This window comes from Pinus tabuliformis, chromosome X (genome assembly GCF_031772625.1).
Source record: "Pinus tabuliformis cultivar Carrire ecotype Pingquan chromosome X, CPIR1, whole genome shotgun sequence".
Classification (NCBI taxonomy): domain Eukaryota; kingdom Viridiplantae; phylum Streptophyta; class Pinopsida; order Pinales; family Pinaceae; genus Pinus; species Pinus tabuliformis.
In genome coordinates, this window is record NC_142308.1 from 470,526,833 (window position 1) to 470,547,862 (window position 21,030).

General features: G+C 37.3%; 1 protein-coding gene across 1 annotated transcript in view; it reads right to left on the reverse strand.

The window, feature by feature from the left end:
• Positions 1–7,184, reverse strand: part of LOC149140713 (uncharacterized) — a 75,521-nt gene extending 68,337 nt beyond the window's left edge. Inside the window, exons 1-2 of the mRNA XM_089451050.1 lie at positions 4,435–7,184; positions 3,889–3,944 (exon numbers count right to left, since the gene is read on the reverse strand). Coding sequence (XP_089307176.1) covers positions 3,889–3,944; positions 4,435–7,184 — 2,806 coding nt within the window. The remainder of the gene's footprint in view (positions 1–3,888; positions 3,945–4,434) is intronic.
• Positions 7,185–21,030: the final 13,846 nt, after the last annotated feature.

A 21,030-nucleotide genomic window follows, 5' to 3' on the forward strand; every position in this document is an offset into this window, starting at 1 on the left:
TACTTGAAAACCCCATTTTTATATTTGAATCCACAAGAACCAGAAATGGAAACCCCCGTGGCCCTCAATATACCTCCTATCACTACTCCTCATAGAGATTTGGATTATCTACCCTTAGTAGATAAAGATTTTCAAATAAAAGACCTTGAAACTGATAAAAGCTCCTTGAAAGTATTTTGTCAATGCTGGGACAATTACATGAATGGCTCTGATACCATAGGACTTTGGGAATCAAATCTCCCAAGGTACATGCTCCCCTCTGTGCACGTTTTCCCTGACATTATCCATCAATGTCAAGCCAATTATAATCCCACCCTCATAGCAATAAAGTCCCCCAATCAAACTGTTCTCTTCACAATTATTGCAAATTCAATCAATGAAATGCTACATTTTCAACCTGGTCAAGACCTCACCCCCATTTCCCTTGGGGAATTACTAGAGAAAGCTTCTAAAATGTCCCAGTCTGAACTCAGTCCCCTTTTCCAAGATTTTATGGATAAACAACATCAACCCAAAGATCCTCCTCCCTATGTGTCATCTTTCTTCAGAGAGATAGGCAAAAATATAGTCAATATGATTGCTACAGTCATGGGTTTCAATACTAGTGAGTATGTGGATGAATTGACTCTAGTTTTAATGTCCATTTTTATCCCTGGTCACCTCCTGCTGTCAAATATAACTATGCTGCTTTCATTTCTGAGAAAATCCATGACTAGTTCATGAGGCTAGAAAATGAAAAGGTATTCAAGCATACAAAGGGTAATCCCATATTAGTCATTTTTTGGACTTCCATCTTCCACTACTCATACACTTGTCCCTATTCATACAATGAATTCATTGACTAGTTTGTCCACCTTGTGATCACCATGCTGACAGGAAGTCCTCCTCCTAGGATTAGTGATGAGATCAAGAGAATCCTTCAACTGTCAAAGCAGTACAAGATAGGTGACTGGTACTTGTATCAGAATCACACTGAGATCTAAACCTATGGTTGTGAACTCCCTCCTTTCAAGCTGCCTAAGTATGTTCCTATGAGATTGTTTGCCTTGGAATATTATAGGCAAATGTTAAACTCTGATCAAATTCATTTCACCAAGGAAAATAAGAAATCCCAATTGAGGATTAAATACCACTTAGGCCCATTTGTGTGCAACAATAGAGAAGCAGGGAAAAGAGCAGAAGAAATCATAGAAACAATAATGAGACTGAAGAAAAGCTTTGCTTGGAGATATGACCCACAAGGTTTCATTTGTGATAGGAGAATGAAACATAAGTTGTCACCATATATCCATCACAGAATCCTTGAGATAGAACAGTATGCAAATATGGATGAATGGAGGGAAGGAACTCTAGTTGAAATAGATAGTGATCAAGTTGAGGTAGAGAATGTGATGAAAGACTTAGAAAAGAGACTTGACCTAGACTCTTTTGAACAGGTACCAGTTGAATCTACTCAAAGGCCAACACCAGAGCCTAGTGCCTCTACAACAGAGACTTCTCAAAGCACACAAAGGAAACTAGTGCTCCCCCAGTAGAACCACCACAGGAACAAGACCAGGGAACAAATGCTTTAGCATCAAGACAACCACAAACATCAGAACAACCAGAGGTGTCAGAGTAGCCTGAAATCTCTGAAGAACAAGCTCCACCACAACCTCTTCTAGCTTAGGTTAAAATGGGAAATACCCTAGTTGTGCAGACTCCTCTGAATGAGGAAAAGAACTTGAAAAGAGTCAGGGAAGCAGCTACCCCTGCCAGTGGTCCTCCAGACCAGTCTCATGCTAAGAGGCACATGCTAAATCCATATTCAGAGGAAGAATTCTTTGAGGAAACAACAGGGATTTTGAGAAAAGAAGGTGGAGACAGTCTACATACATTCCCAACAGGTGGGACACCTTCTAGCTCACAAAGACAAGAGCTTGAAAGACAACAGAGTGTAGAAGTTTCATCTTTCAGATCTTCATTTGAGAATATCATAGACATAAAAGGAAAATTAAAGGAGATAAAGACCAAAAATGAGCAGCTTAAGGCCCGAGCCTATGCTCAATACTTGAAGATGGCCCCTACAAATCAAACCAGATTGATGTCAGCTTATGACATCAAAGAGGGAAAAATACAGATGAGCTTTCTAAAGCCCACAGTACAACAACCCGTGTCATTTGCAGACTACCTCAAGACTGATTTTGAGGTCTTGGCTAAAGAAATCCACCCCATAGATCAGATAGAACTGCATAAACAAATAGGGGAGATGGTTTATTCTACACTGACTAGCAAAACAATGATGGCACATAGGTTGCAAAATTTATTGAACAAAACTACTGCCCAATTGAAACTAGAAAATGCCTCCTCACAGGCAAAGGACAACATAATCAAATCATTGGAGGAGTTGATTATTGAGTTGGGCCATAACCCAAAGGATATCAAGGCTGCAGAGAGCCTAATAAAGAAAAAGAATGAAGATATAGCTGCACTGAGAAAGCAGTTGAAATTTCCACCACTCATTCACCCTCAGACTGCTGAAGTGATTGAGAAGAAAAATGAAGTAGAGCTTATGGACCTGGTCCTTAAGCTAAATGAGCAACTAAAAGAGACAGAGCAAGAATTAGAGAAAACACTACAAAACAGGCAGAGTGAGTTGACCACACAACCTCAAAATGTAGTGTCAGTGGTTTCTATAGTAGTCCCTTCTACATTGGCAACTTCTTTAGCACCAAATGTCCCTTTGGCCACAACTGCAACTATAGAAGCAACAGAGGCAGGAACCTTAAATCAGAGCACAGAAGAGTTGATGAAGTCCATGGAGGAAATGAAGCTCCAAGTCACTAAACTGCAAAAATTAAAAGAGAAATTCATTACTTTAGAGCAAAAATATGATGTATCAAAATTCAATTTTGCAGAAGAGATGAGAAAAAACAAAGGCTTGACCCAACAGATTAAAAGACTGGAAAAGGACCTTACATTTGAAAAGCCTTTGCCTGATATCAGAATATATTATGGACCAATATCATTGATTCCATCAATGATATTTGGTCATCAATTCAAATCATTTTTGAAGAAATTGACTTAGTGAAAGTTTCTCTTCAAGAGATTGAAAAAATCAGGGAATAACTAGGAGGGAAGCTTGAAGAAGCTATTAGATTAATAAACTTTCTAAACAGTGGAAACAGGCATCAGTTGGAACAATTAAACATTGAGGATAGGACTACTACCATCCTCGAAATAAAGAAAGTATTGACCAAAAAGAGTCTAATGCAAGGCCTGGAACGCAAATGTCAAAATATGCAGGAAGACATAGATGAGTTCATGGAGAAATTTGGCATCTTACAGAGTAAAGGACTCCCAAGTCCTTTAGTCATCAATGACAAGCTAATGTTTCAGGATGACTATGCCAACAAATTACATTAGCAAGCTAACAGTCAGGCCAGTTCATCTGCAATCAAGGCATTGTCCATAGGGAGAGTTCTCTATGATGGTTTGGAGATCCTTTGTTACATTGATCATGAAGTGAAGCACTTTTTCCGAAGAAGAAAATTCATAATTTCTATTAAAAGAAATTACATGTTGTTGATGCCATTGGCATATGCTGTAGTGTGGTTTTCACCACTGTTCAAAAAGCAAAATTACATATAAGTACCCACAGGGATACGGTGGTTCAGTATCCCGCAAAGAAGTGCAATTGTCTCTATACAAAAATCAGATCTGTAAAGTATAACTGCTATACAGGTGCAAAAACATCTGAGCTGTAATAACTGCTATATATACAATAAGTATCATGGAAGAGAAAAAATTAGATGGGGGCATCGCCACCCTGAGGGAGGCCATCAATATATGGTCTATGGTAGAATCTGTGCATCCCTTCTGGATTGTGTTCCTCGATCAGCCAATCACCTAGAGGGCGATCCGCCGCTTCTTTCGAGAGCCCGTCATCATCTGTATTTCTTTCCCTGTAAATGTGAGAAACCATTATCTGGTCAAAATGTGTTTTGAAAAAAACAATTTCTTCCAATATATGCTTCAATGAATATGCATGACAGATGGATTTGTTGTTAACCCAATCAATCACAATCTTTGAGTCCCCAAAAATTTGTAGTTGTCGACAGTTTTTGGACAAAGCAAAGTAAAGGAGATGTCTCAGGGTAATTAGTTCAGCATGGTTTTTTGTACCTGCACCGAGTCCCAATCTCAGATGAAAGTAGTGTGAGTCTGAAAGATGAAGAAGTATGCCCCCCCCCACAGCCTTGTCTCTGAGTTGCCCCATCAAAATATGCCCACGGCATATCCTTGTTTATGATTTCTGGCATAATGGACTTGGGGGTTTTCTATTTGTTTTCAAAGGGTATCTCCATATACGCCACACATATGGAAGGGGGGAGAAGGTTCCAATTTGCAATGCAATCCTCAAAGATGATTGCATTCCACCTATTCGAGATATACCAGGACACCAAAAGTGGTAAATTCCTGGGCTTTCCTGATGCCACTGCGTTCCACCACTGTTCCCAAGCCGAAGGTATATCTTCCCCCTGCCAAACTTCATTTATATTAAGAGCCTGGGTGACCTGTATCCATAATTCCTTGGTGACCTCACAGGTGAGAAATAGATGTGGGGAAGTTTCTTCCTCTTTTCTGCAAAGAACACACCATGTTGGTCCAGCAAAAGCCCTTTTCCTGAGGTTGGATCCAGTAGGTAATTTATCTGCAAGAATGTTCCACATAAGAAGTCTAGTTCGTGGTTGAGCTTGTAGGTGCCAGAGAGTGGACCACCAGCTTTTATGAGTGTCTGGATTCTTTGCTTCAATCAGCTTGTAGTATCCGATCTTCGGCACATAATGACCAGATTTGGATACAGCCCAGATTAGCTCATCCTCATCCTCTTTGAGTCTGATGTGTGATTCTGTTAATGCCTGTATGTAATCTTTCCAGTTAGAATTCCATTCTTCTGTCAGTTGCCACTGTCGGTCTGTTATCCATGCTTGTGAGAATATGGTGGAATGCTGCTGATCTCCTATCTGCGCAAGATATTTAATGCCCCTGCTGTTAAGATATCGAACCAGCCCTTCCAGTAGAATGTGCGCATTTCCTGAGCCTGGCCAAGGATCGAAGCCAATGCGGACTGAGGAGCCATTACCAATACGCCATAAAAGATTATCTCTAATAAGAGGCATAGCGTTTAGAGTGGCCTTCCAAATCGCTGATATGCCCTGTCGGTTCCAATGAGGCCTTCGGATCCAGTCGATGATGTTCGAGGGCCAAATATACTTCTGGTGTATAACTTCCGCCCATAGACTGTTCTGTTTGAGTAATAACCAGCCCTGCTTGGCTGTCAACGCTTGGGCAAAGTCCGGGAGAGGTTTAAGGCCCCACCCTCCCCATCTCTTGGGAGTAGTGACCAAGGACCATCGCGTCCAGGCAAATATCTTCCCTTTTTTATTTCCATTCCAAAGGAATTTGTTGCATATTTGTTGAATTCTTTGGAGAATGCCCTTTGGGATCCATGTGAGGGACATCCAGTATACTGGAGTAGCCTCGAGAACAGATTTAATCAACAGAAGTCTACCTGCTTTAGATAGGAGACGATGATGCCAGCAATTGATCCTTTTTTCTATTTTGTTGATGAGCCAAGACCAGTTCTCTATTTTGTAACCATCTGGTTTTAGTCTAAATCCTAGGTATTTGATGCCTTCCAACAAATTGATTTCCAGAAAAGGGAAATGCTGAGCCACCAGCTGAGATTCCTGATTTGTGCACCCCGCCGTGGACCTGGTTGATTTCTCTCTATTGATCACCATTCCCATAGCCTTACAAAATAGCTGGAGAATGTCATTTAGGGCAATGGAGTCCCGGACACTTCCATTCATGAAAATTAGGATGTCATCAACAAACAGTAGATGAGTGAGGTAATAATGTTCAATGATTTTGAGTCCACTGAAATCGCCATTCCTTTTTGCAGTTGCAATAAGCCTACTAAGCCCTTCCATGACAATAAGAAAGAGGAGTGGGGATAGAGGGCAGCCTTGTCTGATTCCTCTATTGATGTTGAAGCGAGCAGAGGCCGAGCCATTGATGAGGATAGCGAAGGAGACAGAAGATATGCATCCCATTATCCAGTTTATAAGAATGTGGGGGAAGCCCAAATGGGTGAGAATCATCTTCAAATAGAGCCAGTTAACCTTGTCAAATGCCTTTGCAAGATCAATCTTAAGAGATATGCCTTTGAGGTTCTTATGCTTTATGGAGTGTAAAGCTTCCTGGGCAGTGCCAATGGCCTCTTGGATGTGGCGATTTTGGAGGAAAGCAAACTGTTCAGCATAAATATGTGAGGACAGGATAGGTTTGATGCGGTTTGCAATAATTTTAGAAATGATTTTGTAGAGGCAGTTGCATAAAGAAATAGGACGGAAGTCATTATAGGATGTAGGGTCATCTGTTTTGGGTATCAGGGCTATGAAGGTGTAGTTCATAGGGGGATGGATGTGCCCTGTGATCCGACTTTCTTCAATGACCTCCAATAAGTCCTCACCCAGAAGATCATAGAAAGCCAGATAGAAATCCACTGGCCATCCGTCCGGCCCCGGACTCTTATCTTTCTTGAACCATTTGAGGGTGCTTTCCAATTCCTGTTTGGTAACAGGTTGAGTGAGGTCTTCAAAATCCTCCTGTCCCACAAATCTAGGGAAATGGCTGGCAAGATTGATGATGTCTGGAAGATTGATGTCATTCGGAGCAGTGAATTGTCGCTTGAAATGTGAAACCCCCAATTTGGCAAGTTGCTGGTGCGTGGTAGCCCAACCATCGGATTCACATGGCAATTTCCAAATAGTGTTTGATGCCTTTCTGCCATTCGCAAGGTTATGGAAATATTTGGTATTACTGTCACTAGCTTTGAGCCAAATGGCTCTGCTTTTTATCCTCCACAACTCCTCTTTTTCTTGTAGAATCTTTGATTTTTTCCCAATCAGCTGGTTCAGCAAAGATTTCGATGCATCATATAGGTAGCTAGTCCCCTTTTCATCCGTCAATTGAGCTATCTGTGCTTCAGTATCAATAAGCAGTTGTTCATCGCTGAGACGCTTCCTTCTCGCCCAGGTCTCAGTCAATTTATTTATCTCATTTAATCTATCGCAAAAATCCACCACTGTTCGTTGCTCTCTCAGAGGAGGTTGCGATCCCCAGTATTCCGAGACCATATTAATGTAATCCGGATCTTGTAGGAATCCAACAAAAAATTTGAATGGGGATCGGGGCTTGATTTTTGCATCGCTGACCTGTAGGAGGATCGGGAGATGATCAGAAAGTCCACCTGTACTGACCCATTGTCTATATAGGGGAAAAATGGAATCAGATCCTCATGCATCAGAAACTTGTCCAACCGCCGCCCCAGAGCTACCTCCCCAGTTCGCTGATTGTGCCAAGTTGGAAGTTTCTTATTCATAGGAATATCAACAAGCCTATGTGCATCAATTAGCATACTCATCTGTTCAGAGATAGGATCAATCTGTGCATGATGTCCCCAGGATTCTCCAACCCCCAGGGAGAAGTTTAAATCACCCCCCAGCACTGTATTCTGTGTAATGTGGTTGCTATTCAGAAAGTTTTGCCAGAAAGATAGCCTATTCAGGTTAGGGCCATAAATGTTAATAATCCGGATAGAGAAACCCAGTTCCCCCAAGAAAATGTCCATGCCGAGGAATCCTCTGCCCCCCCATGTGGAGAGAGGCCTGCTTTTTCTTGGATTTATGCCAATGGCCAGACCACCTGATCGGCCACTTGCATCCATACCTTGAAATATCCAACCTGGGTGAAGAGCTTGTAGGGTTCGCACCACCACCTCTGAGGTGCATAGGGTCTCCTGTAAGAATATAATATCACATCTGGATTCATGTATCAGTCTTTTCAGAGCCAAACGCTTTTTGGGGTTGGCTAATCCCCTGCAATTGAAGGAGAGCCATATCAGAATATATTATGGACCAATATCATTGATTCCATCAATGATATTTGGTCATCAATTCAAATCATTTTTGAAGAAATTGACTTAGTGAAAGTTTCTCTTCAAGAGATTGAAAAAACCAGGGAAGAACTAGGAGGGAAGCCTGAAGAAGCTATTAGATTAATAAACTTTCTATACAGTCGAAACAGGCATCGGTTGGAACAATTAAACATTGAGGATAGAACTACTACCATCCTCGAAATAATTGACCAAAAGGAATCTAATGCAAGGCCTGGAACGCAAATGTCAAAATATGCAGGAAGACATAGATGAGTTCATGGAGAAATTTGGCATCTTACAAAGTAAAGGACTCCCAAGTCCTTTAGTCATCAATGACAAGCTAATGTTTCAGGATGACTATGTCAACAAATTACATTAGCAAGCTAATAGTTAGGCCAGTTCATCTGCAATCAAGGCATTGTCCACAGGGAGAGTTCTCTATGATGGTTTGGAGATCCTTTTTTACATTGAGCATGAAGTGAAGCACTTATTCCCAGTGCAACCAATTTTTTTAAAATATACAGAAGCAAATGAAATCTATAGAAAATTGACAAGGAAAAGAATACCAAGAGATGATTGGTGGAATAGCATGACAGACATCTTATGATTCACCATGGTAAAATGTGAGGTAAATTGAAGTATTTACCATAGTCAATTTTGGTAAAAAAGGATGAATGATGGTAAAACAGGTAAAGAGTATCAGTCACAGGTAAAAGAGTATCAGTGAAAAGCTAAAATCAATTATTCAGCACAGGATTACGAGCAAGACAACAAGATGCATATTCATAGGACCTGCCTCCAACTCCTTCAACAAAAATAGGGACAGAAACAATCAGTTCACATTCAGTTTCTACTTTCAAGACCATCTGTCTCTATATTCATGTAAAAGATATTTAGTTTTCCTAGAATGTATTTGTCTTAGTTAGGAGATATTTTGATGTAAACTTTGTATAAGTACTTCCTTATTCGAAGTACTGAGGGTGGATTCTTAGACATTTCTGTAGATAATTTACTTTTGGAATAGAAGTGTTGTTGAACAACTTTTTGTATGGCTAGCTGGAACAAAGTAATAAAGCAAAGGACTTTTACAGGATGCCTGTGTCAAACGAGAAACAAATAAGTATTATATATCTTGTGTTTTTATAGTTTTTCTAGTTTAATCAATATTCATATGTGTTTCATATCTGAATGATAAATGAAAATTTATATTTCAGAAAAAGCTTTACTGTATTCTGTCTTTAAAATCGTTTATTTTCTTTATGTTTTCTTCCAAGATATTATAGGTAGGGAATTCTTAACTGCTCCCAACTTTCATAGTTTATCACTATGACCATTTAACAATGAATACTTAATTTCTTTTTGTTAATGAGCACCCTCTTTCTTTCATCTTGGATTTTGTTGAAGGATTCTTGATTGCCCTTCCTCCTTGTTCAAGACCATTCCACCCATTTTAAGCTACCATTTGTCTTTTGTTTAGCTATCTTGCCCTGTGAAATTTCTCCTTTGTTAAATCAACCTGATCCAGTTAAGCCATCCTTCAGTTGAATCCATAGCCCAATGGCCTGAAATACCTTGTTCTATCCATCTGCTCTTGAATTCCACCACCAAACGAAATCAAAACTCCCCAAGCTTTCATAACTAGCCTAATATCCCATAAACAAAGCTAAATCATAAAGAGAGAGCCCTCTTTGAGTACAAATTGGCTAGATTCTGTACTTAAAAGATTGGTTTTTGGTTACCTCAGACTCCTTTCCTTCTTCTAACAACTTCAAGGAAAATCTCGGTGATAACATAGTGGCGACCATACTAGGGAAGGACAATTCCTCAGTCAAAACAAATCTTTAAGAAAATTTAAACCTTAAATCTAAAAGAATCTTAAAGAAATCATAGAAGTTGTTTTGATATCTGTTAACAAAACAAAAACAAAACCTAAAAATTTGGCTTCAGAAAGGACTCGTTACACTTGAGCTAATCCTGATCCCAATCCACCACAAGTGTTTGAAAACCCCAATCTAATCCCCAGAATTCTTAGAAGAAAAGAAAGTTCTGTTAGTCCTTGACCCATATTCAGATCCTCATCTTGTCCTGTTAAGTGGATTTACCTCGAAGACCTACCCTTTGATGAGTACTTTGGAACCTCTTTGTTTAGGACTTCATCCGACTCTGAATTAGTAGACTTAGTCCAAGACCCAGAGTTCATCCAAGAACTAGAAATCCAAGCAGCCAATTTGTCAATTGATAGACATTTGCAGAACTCACCATAATCTGATCTTACCACTGAAGGAATCCCTAATCCATCTGTAATCACTTCTGCTTCTGCAATCTCATTATCACTCCCTCATATCTCTCAACTTCAAACCACTCTACATCTAACCATCACCTCCAGCTCTCCATCCACAGCTCAAACATCCACTGCTACTCCAACCCCAGCTTTTGTTTCACCATTACCAACAACAATGGCCAACCAATATGCTCCCCTAGTACTACCAGCAAACTTAGGTGCCATGCCCCAGGACTACCAAAGTAAGATCACTACTTTTGATGGCACTAGAACCTATACAACCCAGCAACACACCAAGAAGATGACTGATTATTTTGAAATTTATGAAATAGATACTGCTGATGTGAAAATGAGAATATTCGTTCAAAGTTTATCTGGGGAAGTTATAACCTGGTTCAGAGCCTTAACACCAAATAGTATAGACAACCTAAGAACTCTCTATCAGCAATTCCTGAACAAGTGGGAGAAAAGGAAATACCCCCTTTAGATTCTATCTGATTATGAAAACCTAAGAAGATGACCACAAGAAATTTTCCAAGACTATTGTACTAGATTCAACTGTGTGTATAATGCCATCCCACTAGATGTTAGACCCCCACTTGGTTTAGCCTTAATAAAATTCCCAGATGGATTTGATTCTGATATGGCTTTCCAGCTGAGAGAACAAACCCCCCCCTACTTTGGAAGATATGCAAAGCATAGCAGTTAGTGTTGAAGCCAACCTGGTATCTAAAAGAGCTAAGGCCAGGAGTTAAAGGAGGATACCATTAAAGGAAGAAATCTCACCCTTTGAACAAAATCTAGATGCCATAATTAAAGGAATGGATAGACTAAGAGACAAAGTGGAGACAATTGAAAGGAAATCTCCTTGGGATAGCCAACAAGCCAATACAGGGAGAAATCCTAATTTTAGGAAAAATCAAAACCCAAAAACTAGAAAGAATGGTCCTGACCAAAACATTAGACTCCCTTTCCAGGAAAACTATGCAGAAGCTTCCCACTCTGAAGGCCTAGAAGAACATACTCAAATTAATTTCATGGGGTTTGATGATGAAGGAGAAGTTTTCTTATCCCAAGATGATCAATAGGCCCACATACTTAAACAGTTCCAAACCCAATCAGGGGAATCGTTTGAATTTAGAGAAGGATATGACTCAGCCATCTTTGAGGTGCATAAGCAATACAATCCATCTGGTCTCAAATTCCACCACCAATGGCCTAAAATACCTTGTTCTATCCATCTCTTCTCAAATTCCACCACCAAACGAAATCAAAACTCCCCAAGCTTTCATAACTAGCCTAATATCTCATAAACAAAGCTAAATCATAAAGAGAGAGCCCTCTTTGAGTATATATTGGATAGATTTTGTACTTAAAATATTGGTTTGTGGTTACCTTGGACCCCTTTCCTTCTTCTAACAACTTCAAGGAAAATCTGAGTGATAACAGATCGAGTCTGAAATCTTATGAAACATGGTCCACAAGAGGTGCTAAGGGTTGGATCCTTCAGTAAGGGAGTCAAAGCTTCCTTGCAGTGGTATCTTGTAAATTTGTTTAGGGGGTAGGTGCTCCCTTCTAGTAGGAGCCAGTAAACAAGATTAGGGGGTTGTATCTTGCTTAAAGTGCATGAGTGGTTGCCATGTATTCTAAATCTATAGTTGAAAGTTCCACTACAGACTGTCTCTTTCTCATCCAACTGACTGCACCTCCAAATAGGTTAAACACATACCCACTTGTAGATCTTCTCTAATCTAGATCTCCAGCCCAGTCTGCATCAACAAATACATGGATGTCCAAAAATCCATCCAATATTGGTCTTCCTTGGTACCACAAACCATAATCACTAGTGCCACACAAATCCCTGAAAACTCACTTCATTGTTTTCAAATGATCCTTTCCTGGTTTTGACATAAAACTTCTCAATACTCCCACTACATGTGCAATGTTTGGTCTAGTACATACCATTGCATACATCAAGCTACCAAATGCACTTGTGTATGGAACATGGGACATGTCCTCTTCCTCTTCTTGTGTCTTGGGACATTGTTCAATAGATAACTTTACACCTACAAGAATAGGAACCTTCACCGGTTTACTATCCTTCATATTAAACCTCCGCAGTATTGTCTCGACAAACTTCCTCTAGTTTAACCAGATATTCCTCTTTGCTCGATCTCGTTTAATTTCCTAGCCCAAAATATAGTTTGCAGCACCGAGATCCTTCATGTCGAATTTGGAGGAAAATTGGGTCTTCAAATCCTGGATAACTTATTTGTCATTTCCAATCAACAACATATCATCCAGATACAAGACCAGATAAATAACACAGTCGCCAATTAATTTAAAATACACACAGTGATCCGCTTTGCTTCTGGTGAAGCCAAGTTCCCATATAAATGTATCAAATTTCTGATACCATATCCTTGGTGATTGTTTTAAGCCATACAAAGACTTTTTTAACCTGCATATCATTTCTTTCTTGCCCTTCACTGAAAAGCCTTCAGGTTGCTTCATGTAGATCTTTTCTTCCAGATCTCCATGAAGAAATGTTGTCTTCATATCCATCTATTCTACCTCAAATTCAAAAGCAACAACAACAGATAAAAGTACTCTAATAGAAGCTACATTAGCAATGGGAGAAAAAATATCACCAAAATCAATTCCTGAAATATGGGAATAACCTTTTTCTTCCAACCGAGCTTTGTATTTCTCCACCGTTCCTTTTACATTCATCTTCTTCTTAAACAACCATTTTCTCCAATGGGTTTCCTTCCAGCCAACAACTCCATGAGATACCAAGCCTCATTTTTGTCCAAAGATGTTATTTCATCAAGCGTGGCCTCTTTTCAGAGTTTTCCATCCTTTGAATCTACTGCCTCCTTGACAGTTTTTGGATTATCATTAGTAATAGATAAAGAAAATTTTGAATAGAAAGCAGCTGGACTATACCTTTCTATTTCCTTCTTTCTCAAACTGATCTTCTCATAGCAAGATTTTTTGGCTCTTCATCTTCTGATTTGTGTTCTTCTGTAGAGTTTGATTCTTTCTCCTTTAGCTCAAACTCTATCTTATCAGGTTCCTTTGGTAGGAATTCATGTTTAATAACATATTTCACATCTCTAAACACGACATCTCAGTTTTACACAACCTTCCTTGTTTCTAGGTTCCAAAGCTTATAACATTTTAAACCATCCTTATACCCAATAAAGATGCACCTTTCAGATTTACTATCCAACTTGGTTCTTTTCTCCTTTAGAACATGTACATATGAATCATATCCAAATACCCTTAGATGTAAAAGAGATGGTTTCTTACCAGTCCATAACTCACATGGAGACTTATCCTCCAATTCTTATGAAGATGATCTATTAACCAGGTAGCATGCCGTCTCCACCACCTCTAGCTATAATTCTTCTCCTAACCGGCACCACTGAGCATGCTTCTTGCCTTTTCCATCAATGTCTTGTTCATTCTTTCTGCAAATATGTTTTGTTGAGGTGTGTATCGAGTAGTATTTTGTCATGATATACCACACTTCTTATAGAACTATTCAAATTCCTTCTTGCAGAATTCTCCACCATTATCTCTCCTCGACACCTTTATCTTCTTCTCTATCTGGTTTTCCACGAGAACCTTAAATTCTTTAAACCTGTCAAAGACTTCAGATTTTTTCCTGAGGAAATATATCCATGTATTCCTTGAAAATTCATATATAAATGATACATAGTACACAGACTTACCCAGTAATGGAATAGACACAGGTCCAAACACATCACTGTGCACAAGCTCTAATATACCTTTTTCCCTCTTAGTACCAGAGGGAAACTCATGTGATTTTGCTTCCCATATACAAAATTTTCATAGAAATTAAAATCCAGAGAGAAATTAGACATAACTTCTACCATACCATTACCATGAAGCATTTAAAGGCCCTTCTCTCCAATATGTCGAAGCCTTTGGTGCCATAGCATGGTCTTTTCTCCTGAGACCACTAGATTTTCTACTTCACTTTCAGAAACCATACAACTGTTGCACCCATCAATAACAGTGCTACCTAGAAGCTTATACAAAGTTCCAGCCCGAACTCCCCACATCAGAACCAGTGCTCCCCTAACCATCTTGCAGGTATATTTCTTGAGCACTATTTTTATACCTGCATCATCCATCTTGCTTAGAGAAATCATATTTCTATCCAATGTAGGAATATGCAAAATGCCCGGAAGTGTTCTAATCCTTCCACCTTGCAACTTCATCTTGAATTTTCCATGATCAATGACTCTAGCCTTCCTATCATCCCCTAATAAGACATCACCACCATCATATTTCTCATATTCACTAAACCAATCCAGGTGGGGAGTGAAGTGAGAAGATGCACTTGAGTCAATCAACCATGCCTCATGATCTACATATGTACTTGAAGAAGAAGCCAAGTACACATCCCCACCTTCATCTAAGGTTGTTTTCACCTCTCCAAAACAAGCATCATCAGATCCATTTCCTTTTTGAGGAGCTTTAGATCTACAATCCTTTTTGAAGTTCCCTTCATTTCCACATTTCCATCACACCTTTACAGGTTTTCCTAGAGATTTAGATCTTCCACTCGAGGACTTATTTTTATTTCTGTTATGGGACCGTCCTCATACAGACAAGGCATCTCCATTCTATCCATCCATATTTTTCCATCTCATCTCCCCTGATAGCAAGGATGAGACTATTTCATCAAACTTCAAGGTAGTTATATTACTACCTATTGCAACAACTAGACTATCTGACGAATCTGGTAGAGAACACATCAAACTGATGCACTTATCTTAATTTGAATTTTTAATATAAATAGATAACAATTGACTTACCACATTATTAAAGGTGTTCAGATGCTCTGTCACCAAGTCTCCATCCTTCATTCTTACGTTATACAACTTTTTTCGTAGCAACAGTTTGTTCACCAGAGACTTAGATTGGTACAAAGTCCCTAATTTGTCCCACAAATCCTTCGTCGTATCTTCCTCTAATACATTCAAAAATATTGAATCTAAGATATGCAACCATATTGTGCTCTTTGTTTTCTGATCCAACTTCATCCAATCTTCATCTGATGTTGTCATTGGTTTAGTACCCGGGCCTATATCATTGATCTTTATCCACCAATAGATCCTTCATATTTAGTTTCCAAAACTCAAAACTATGACCATTAAATTTCTCAAACTTTATCTTTCCACTGCTCGCCATCTTCTTTTACCGCAAGAATTGATCCTGCAGATCTCCCACTCAATAGAGTCTACCACATGCCCAAGAAAAACCCCTCAGCAGCAAAGGCGTCCCCTTGAAGTTGAAACACCTCTGATACCAATTGTAGGTTTTAACCTTATATAGAAATTACCTGCATAAGAATTATAAAAATAGAAAATAAACAATGGTGAAAGCATAAAACATAAAACAAATATACACAGAGATTTTCCCCTGAATCTGAAACTAGGACTACTAGATTGAATTTTCAATGTTACAATATATATACATAAACATGTATATGTGTGTGTGTGTGTAGATGCCTAAGAATCCATAAACCCGAATTCATTAACCCTGTATTAGAACATAACTGTAGTTCCCTTGACCAGGTCTACAAGATACCATGGGTTGAAAACCATCGTTGCCCAAAACCTTGTGCAAAACCCCTGCACAAAACCACAGGTAGGTCTGCCCACCTAATATAGGGTCCAAAAAAAAATTCCTAGGAAGACCCTCTAGAGGGGGGCTACCACCCCCCCTATAACCCCCTAACTTCACACATGGGGTTAATCATGGAGAGAATATAACACACACCCAACATTATGAAACATGGTCCATAAGAGGTATTGAGGGTTGGATCCTTCAGTAAGGGACTCAAATCTTCCTTCCAGTGGTATCTTGTAAATTTGTTCAAGGGGTAGGTGTTCCCTTCTAGTAGGAGCTAATAAACAAGATTAGGGGGTTGTAACTCACTTAAAGTGGGTGCTCGATAACGAGTGGAGCTTGTAGCCCCCTATAGGTGGGTGCCTATGTGCTGGTAAGAGTCCACGCCAGTATAAGATGTAATGAAGTTTTTTCTTTATAATAAAAGAAGAAGACATAGACAACGACAGTGGTGGTTTTCTCCCACTTTGGGTTTCCACCTAAAATCCTGGTGTTCATATGTGTTGATGTGTTTCTTATGTGTTGTAATTTATCTACTCTATATTGCATAATAAATGAATGATGAAATAAATAATGCAATGATAAAGTTAAATATCATATGGAAAGTATGAAAAATAATTAAATTGGATATACGTTGTTTTCCTTCACTGAATTCACGTACACACATTGGTTGCATAAAGAAAAATAACGTACAAAATTTAGAATATGAAATGAAAAGTTAAAGTGAATTAAAAATATTGATTCAACCCCCCCCCCCCCCACCCGCCTCCTCTTAGTAATTTTCCTAATAGGAAGTAAAATAACACGCTCTTTTTTTATATAATTTGACCTTTTTATGCTTTACCCAACCTTTTTTTATTAGTTATATTATTGTATATGTTAAGGTAGGGAAATTCAACCTTATTGAGAGACTTTAATTTTCAAACAACTTGGGGCTATATCAATAGGCCTAGATTAATTAATCTTTAGAAATATAAATATGTGTCACAATAGCCAAATAGGGTCTTCAATAGCCAAGTGTGTACATCTTCTTGAAATTTACCATATCCATATAGGGTTTACAAAACCATATACATGACTTTACATATTTACATTATTCCCAAATAAAAATTACATATTTAAATCATGTTTACATACACATCTATGCATAGATTTATTTATTATATTCATAATGTATACATAGGAAACTAAGGAAGTACTTACAATGACCCCACAAATGCAAGGTGGCCAGGACAATATTTACATTATATACCTGAATGTACCAAGACTGGGACGATAGCACAATATTTACATACTTTGCAAAATGACCGGGGATTATTACAGCAAAACTACTAAAAGTGAAGAAAAAAATTGCCAAAAATAGACACAAAAACTTTCTCATAATAATAATAAAATAAATAAAAAAATTGTGCCCTGCCACAAAACCCCTAGAAAATGGGACATGCTAGCCCCCCTATGACCCCCATAATGCAACCGATGCTACAAATCGCACATGGAGATAGTTGTTGAAAGAATATAACACATACCCAACATTCTTCCTTTGTTGCTTTTTTTAAATACAGGGGGTCATATGAGAACTTCATCAACAATATAGGGAAGTAGTTCCGATTATTTCTCTACACCATGAGAAATTCTCATTGCTCATATATTTTATTAATGAATCTACAAAATTATTCTAAGTGTTCACCTCTACCAGTATTCTTGTCTTAAAAATATCTCTCACAAAGTCATATTTAACATCAATATGCTTTATCTTAGAATTATAAACTAGGTTCTTCACCAAGAAGATTGCACTCTGACTATCACAATCTATCCTTACATCATGTACCAACCCAATATCTGAATATAATCTCTATAAGCATATTTATTTGTTGCTTGCATAACAAGATTCCATGTATTCAACTTTTTTAGTTAAGAATTCCACTATAGAGTATCTCTTGCTCATTGAACTCGTTGATCCTCCAAATTTATTAGACATATTCCCACTTATATCTTTTTCAAGCCATATCTTCAACCCAATCTACATCAACAAAACAATGTATATCCAATACTTTATTCAACCCTAGTCTTCCTTGGTAGCACAATCCATAAATATTAGTGGCACATAAATCCATGAAACACCTTAGTACTATTATCCAATGCTCCTTCCCAAGTTTTGGCATTACTTGATCAATACTCTCACTACATATGCAATACTTGGTCTAGTACATACCAGTGCATACATCAAATTTCCAACAGTGTTAGAATATGGAACATGGTACATGCCCCATTGATCTACATATAATTTTACACCTATATGAGTAGGGACCTTTATGAGTTATCATTTATGCATATTAAACCTCTACAGTATTGTCTCAACACACTTCTCTCAATTTATCTAGAGTTTCGTATTTGTCTCATCTCTTTTAATTTCCATGTCCAATAAAACTTGCAACACCAAGATCCTTCATGTCAAATTTAGACTCACAACTGATTTTTCACAATATGGATGATTTCCTTGTCATTTCTAATCAACAACATAACATCCACATACAAGACCAATTAAATATGATCACCAACTAATTTGAAATACACACAATGGTTCACATTGCTCCATCCTAAGCCAAGTATTAATATGTAAGTATCAAATGTTTGATACCCCATATTTGGTGATTCTTTAACCCATACAAAGATTTATTCAACCTACATACCAACTCTTTCTTTCCCTTCACTACAAAGCCTTCTAGATATTTCATGTGTATTTCAACAATGTAAACTTTGAAATGGGAATTGATACGATTACCCATTTCGTTGAGGTAGCAAAAAAGTCAACCGATTTTGAAAAGTGGTGATGCATAATACACTCTTTTTTTTTTCGGAGCATATTTTTGACACTTTAAATTTTCTTATGTATTAAATACAAATACTGTTTTTAAATGTTAGTGATTTTCATGCCTGTTTTGAAATATGTTGATGCAGCGTAAACCGTTTTTTTAAAAGGTTTATTTTTTACACTTTAAATTTTTTAATGTATTAAGTGTGGATAATTTTTTTTTAAATGTTACATTTTGTGACACTTTAAAAATTTTTATGTCCAAATTTTTTTGAAATCATGATTACTTAACAAATTTTCTACCTGTCTTATTTTTATTTATTTTTTAAATATTGATTCCTTTAAAAAGAAAATATATAAAAATATATTAAAAAAGACTAAAAGAACATATAATAATAATAATAATAATAATAATAAATTATCTAGTAAACCATAAACGAATTTGGAAAAAAAAAATAGAAACAATACTTAAAAAAACTATAAAATTAAGTAAAAATAGAAAAATTTAAAAATGCATTAACAAAAAAAAAAAAAACCAAAAAAAATTTAAAAACTGCTAAAATTAAGATTAAAAATATTCGAAAAAAACAAAAATATACTCAAATTTAAAAAAAGAAAGAAAGAAAGAAAGAAAGAAAGAAGAAGAAGAAGAAGAAGAAGAAGAAGAAGAAAAAGAACCCAAAAAACAAGTAATATATATATATATATATATATATATATATCTATATCTATATCTATATCTATATCTATAGATATATCTATATCTATATCTATATATATATATATATATATATATATATATATATATATATATATATATATATATATATATATATGTGTTCAAATTAAAAAAAAAAACAAAAAAAAACAACATTTAAAATTTAATATATATATATATATATATGTGTGTGTGTGATTTAAAAAAAACGTTTAAATTATTTATAAAACTATATATTTTTTATTTACAAAAAATTGACCACACTTTTATTTTAAAAATAAAATAAACATACAAATATATATATATATATATATATATATATATATATTAAAAAAAAATTATACGAATTTTTTTTATTGTTTTTAAAATAAACTTTTAATTTCTTTTTTAAATATATATTTTTAATTAAAAAAAAAAATTAAGCCCTGCCTTGCTGCCTCTCGGCCACCTAGAATTGGCCTTGCTGCCGCTCAGCTGCCCATGGGGGCACGGACCTGGGTGGCGAAGCTGCGTGCAGGTCTACCACCCAGGGCCGCACCCCCACGGGCGGCAGAGCAGTGGCAAGGCGGGGCTTAAAATTAATTATTTTTTTAAAATTAAAATATATATTTAAAAAGAAATTAAATTTTTATTTAAAAATAAAAAATAAAAAATGCAGATAATTTTTTTTAATAAAAATATATATTTTAAAAAAAATATACGTTTAGTTTTTTTAAATAAAAATGCGCACAATTTTTCTTAAAATAAAAAACATATATTTAAAAAAAAAAAATTGTTATATTTTTTTAAATAAAAAATGTGCAATTTTTTTTAAAATAGAAAATATATATTTTTAAAAATTTTAATTGTTTTTTACCTCGATCGGGGTGTGTGCTGGAGGTTGGAAAGGACGAAGGACGGTCATGACAATTATGAGGATTAATGGAAGGGTACCTTCCACCGCCCCCCACATGCTCATGGCGATGGGTGTAGTGACCTACCGCATGCATACATGTAGAGGTGGTAGGAAAGTTGGAGGGCATGATAAGGACAAGGTGGGAGGCGTTGCAGGCAAGGAAGGAAAGGGGAGAGGTAATGGCATGATAAATGGTGGAGTTAAGGAAGATCATGGGAGTGATAACTGCATTGTTATGAACGGTGGTGGGATCTGAAGCACTAGAGCAAGGAGATGGAGGCATTGTCGACGGCATCAGTGGAGCAAATTCGGGTATGTTTCTTGTTCCTACAACCCTCTTGTTATGGCAAAATTATTTGTTTATTGATGGAGGGTTCAGGAGAAGCCAGGGGAGGGGAGCTAGGGGGCTAGCTGGGAAAAACACTGCAGGCATGGGTTGGCTGTTGTATGGTTTAATGTTCTGGCTTCGAGGGTCTTGAGTGTTGACTTGGTCAGTGGATGGGAATCCCCTCTTGAGAGTAGCAGAGAATTCGCATGACTATTCAGGTGGAATGGAAGGAGTAAGGCAATGGGAAAGCGTAGGCATGAAGGAAAGTCTAGGAGAGGCGCAACTTAACTGGGCAGAGGGGAATGGGAAGACTCAACTATGCTGGGGAACCCTTGACTGGGC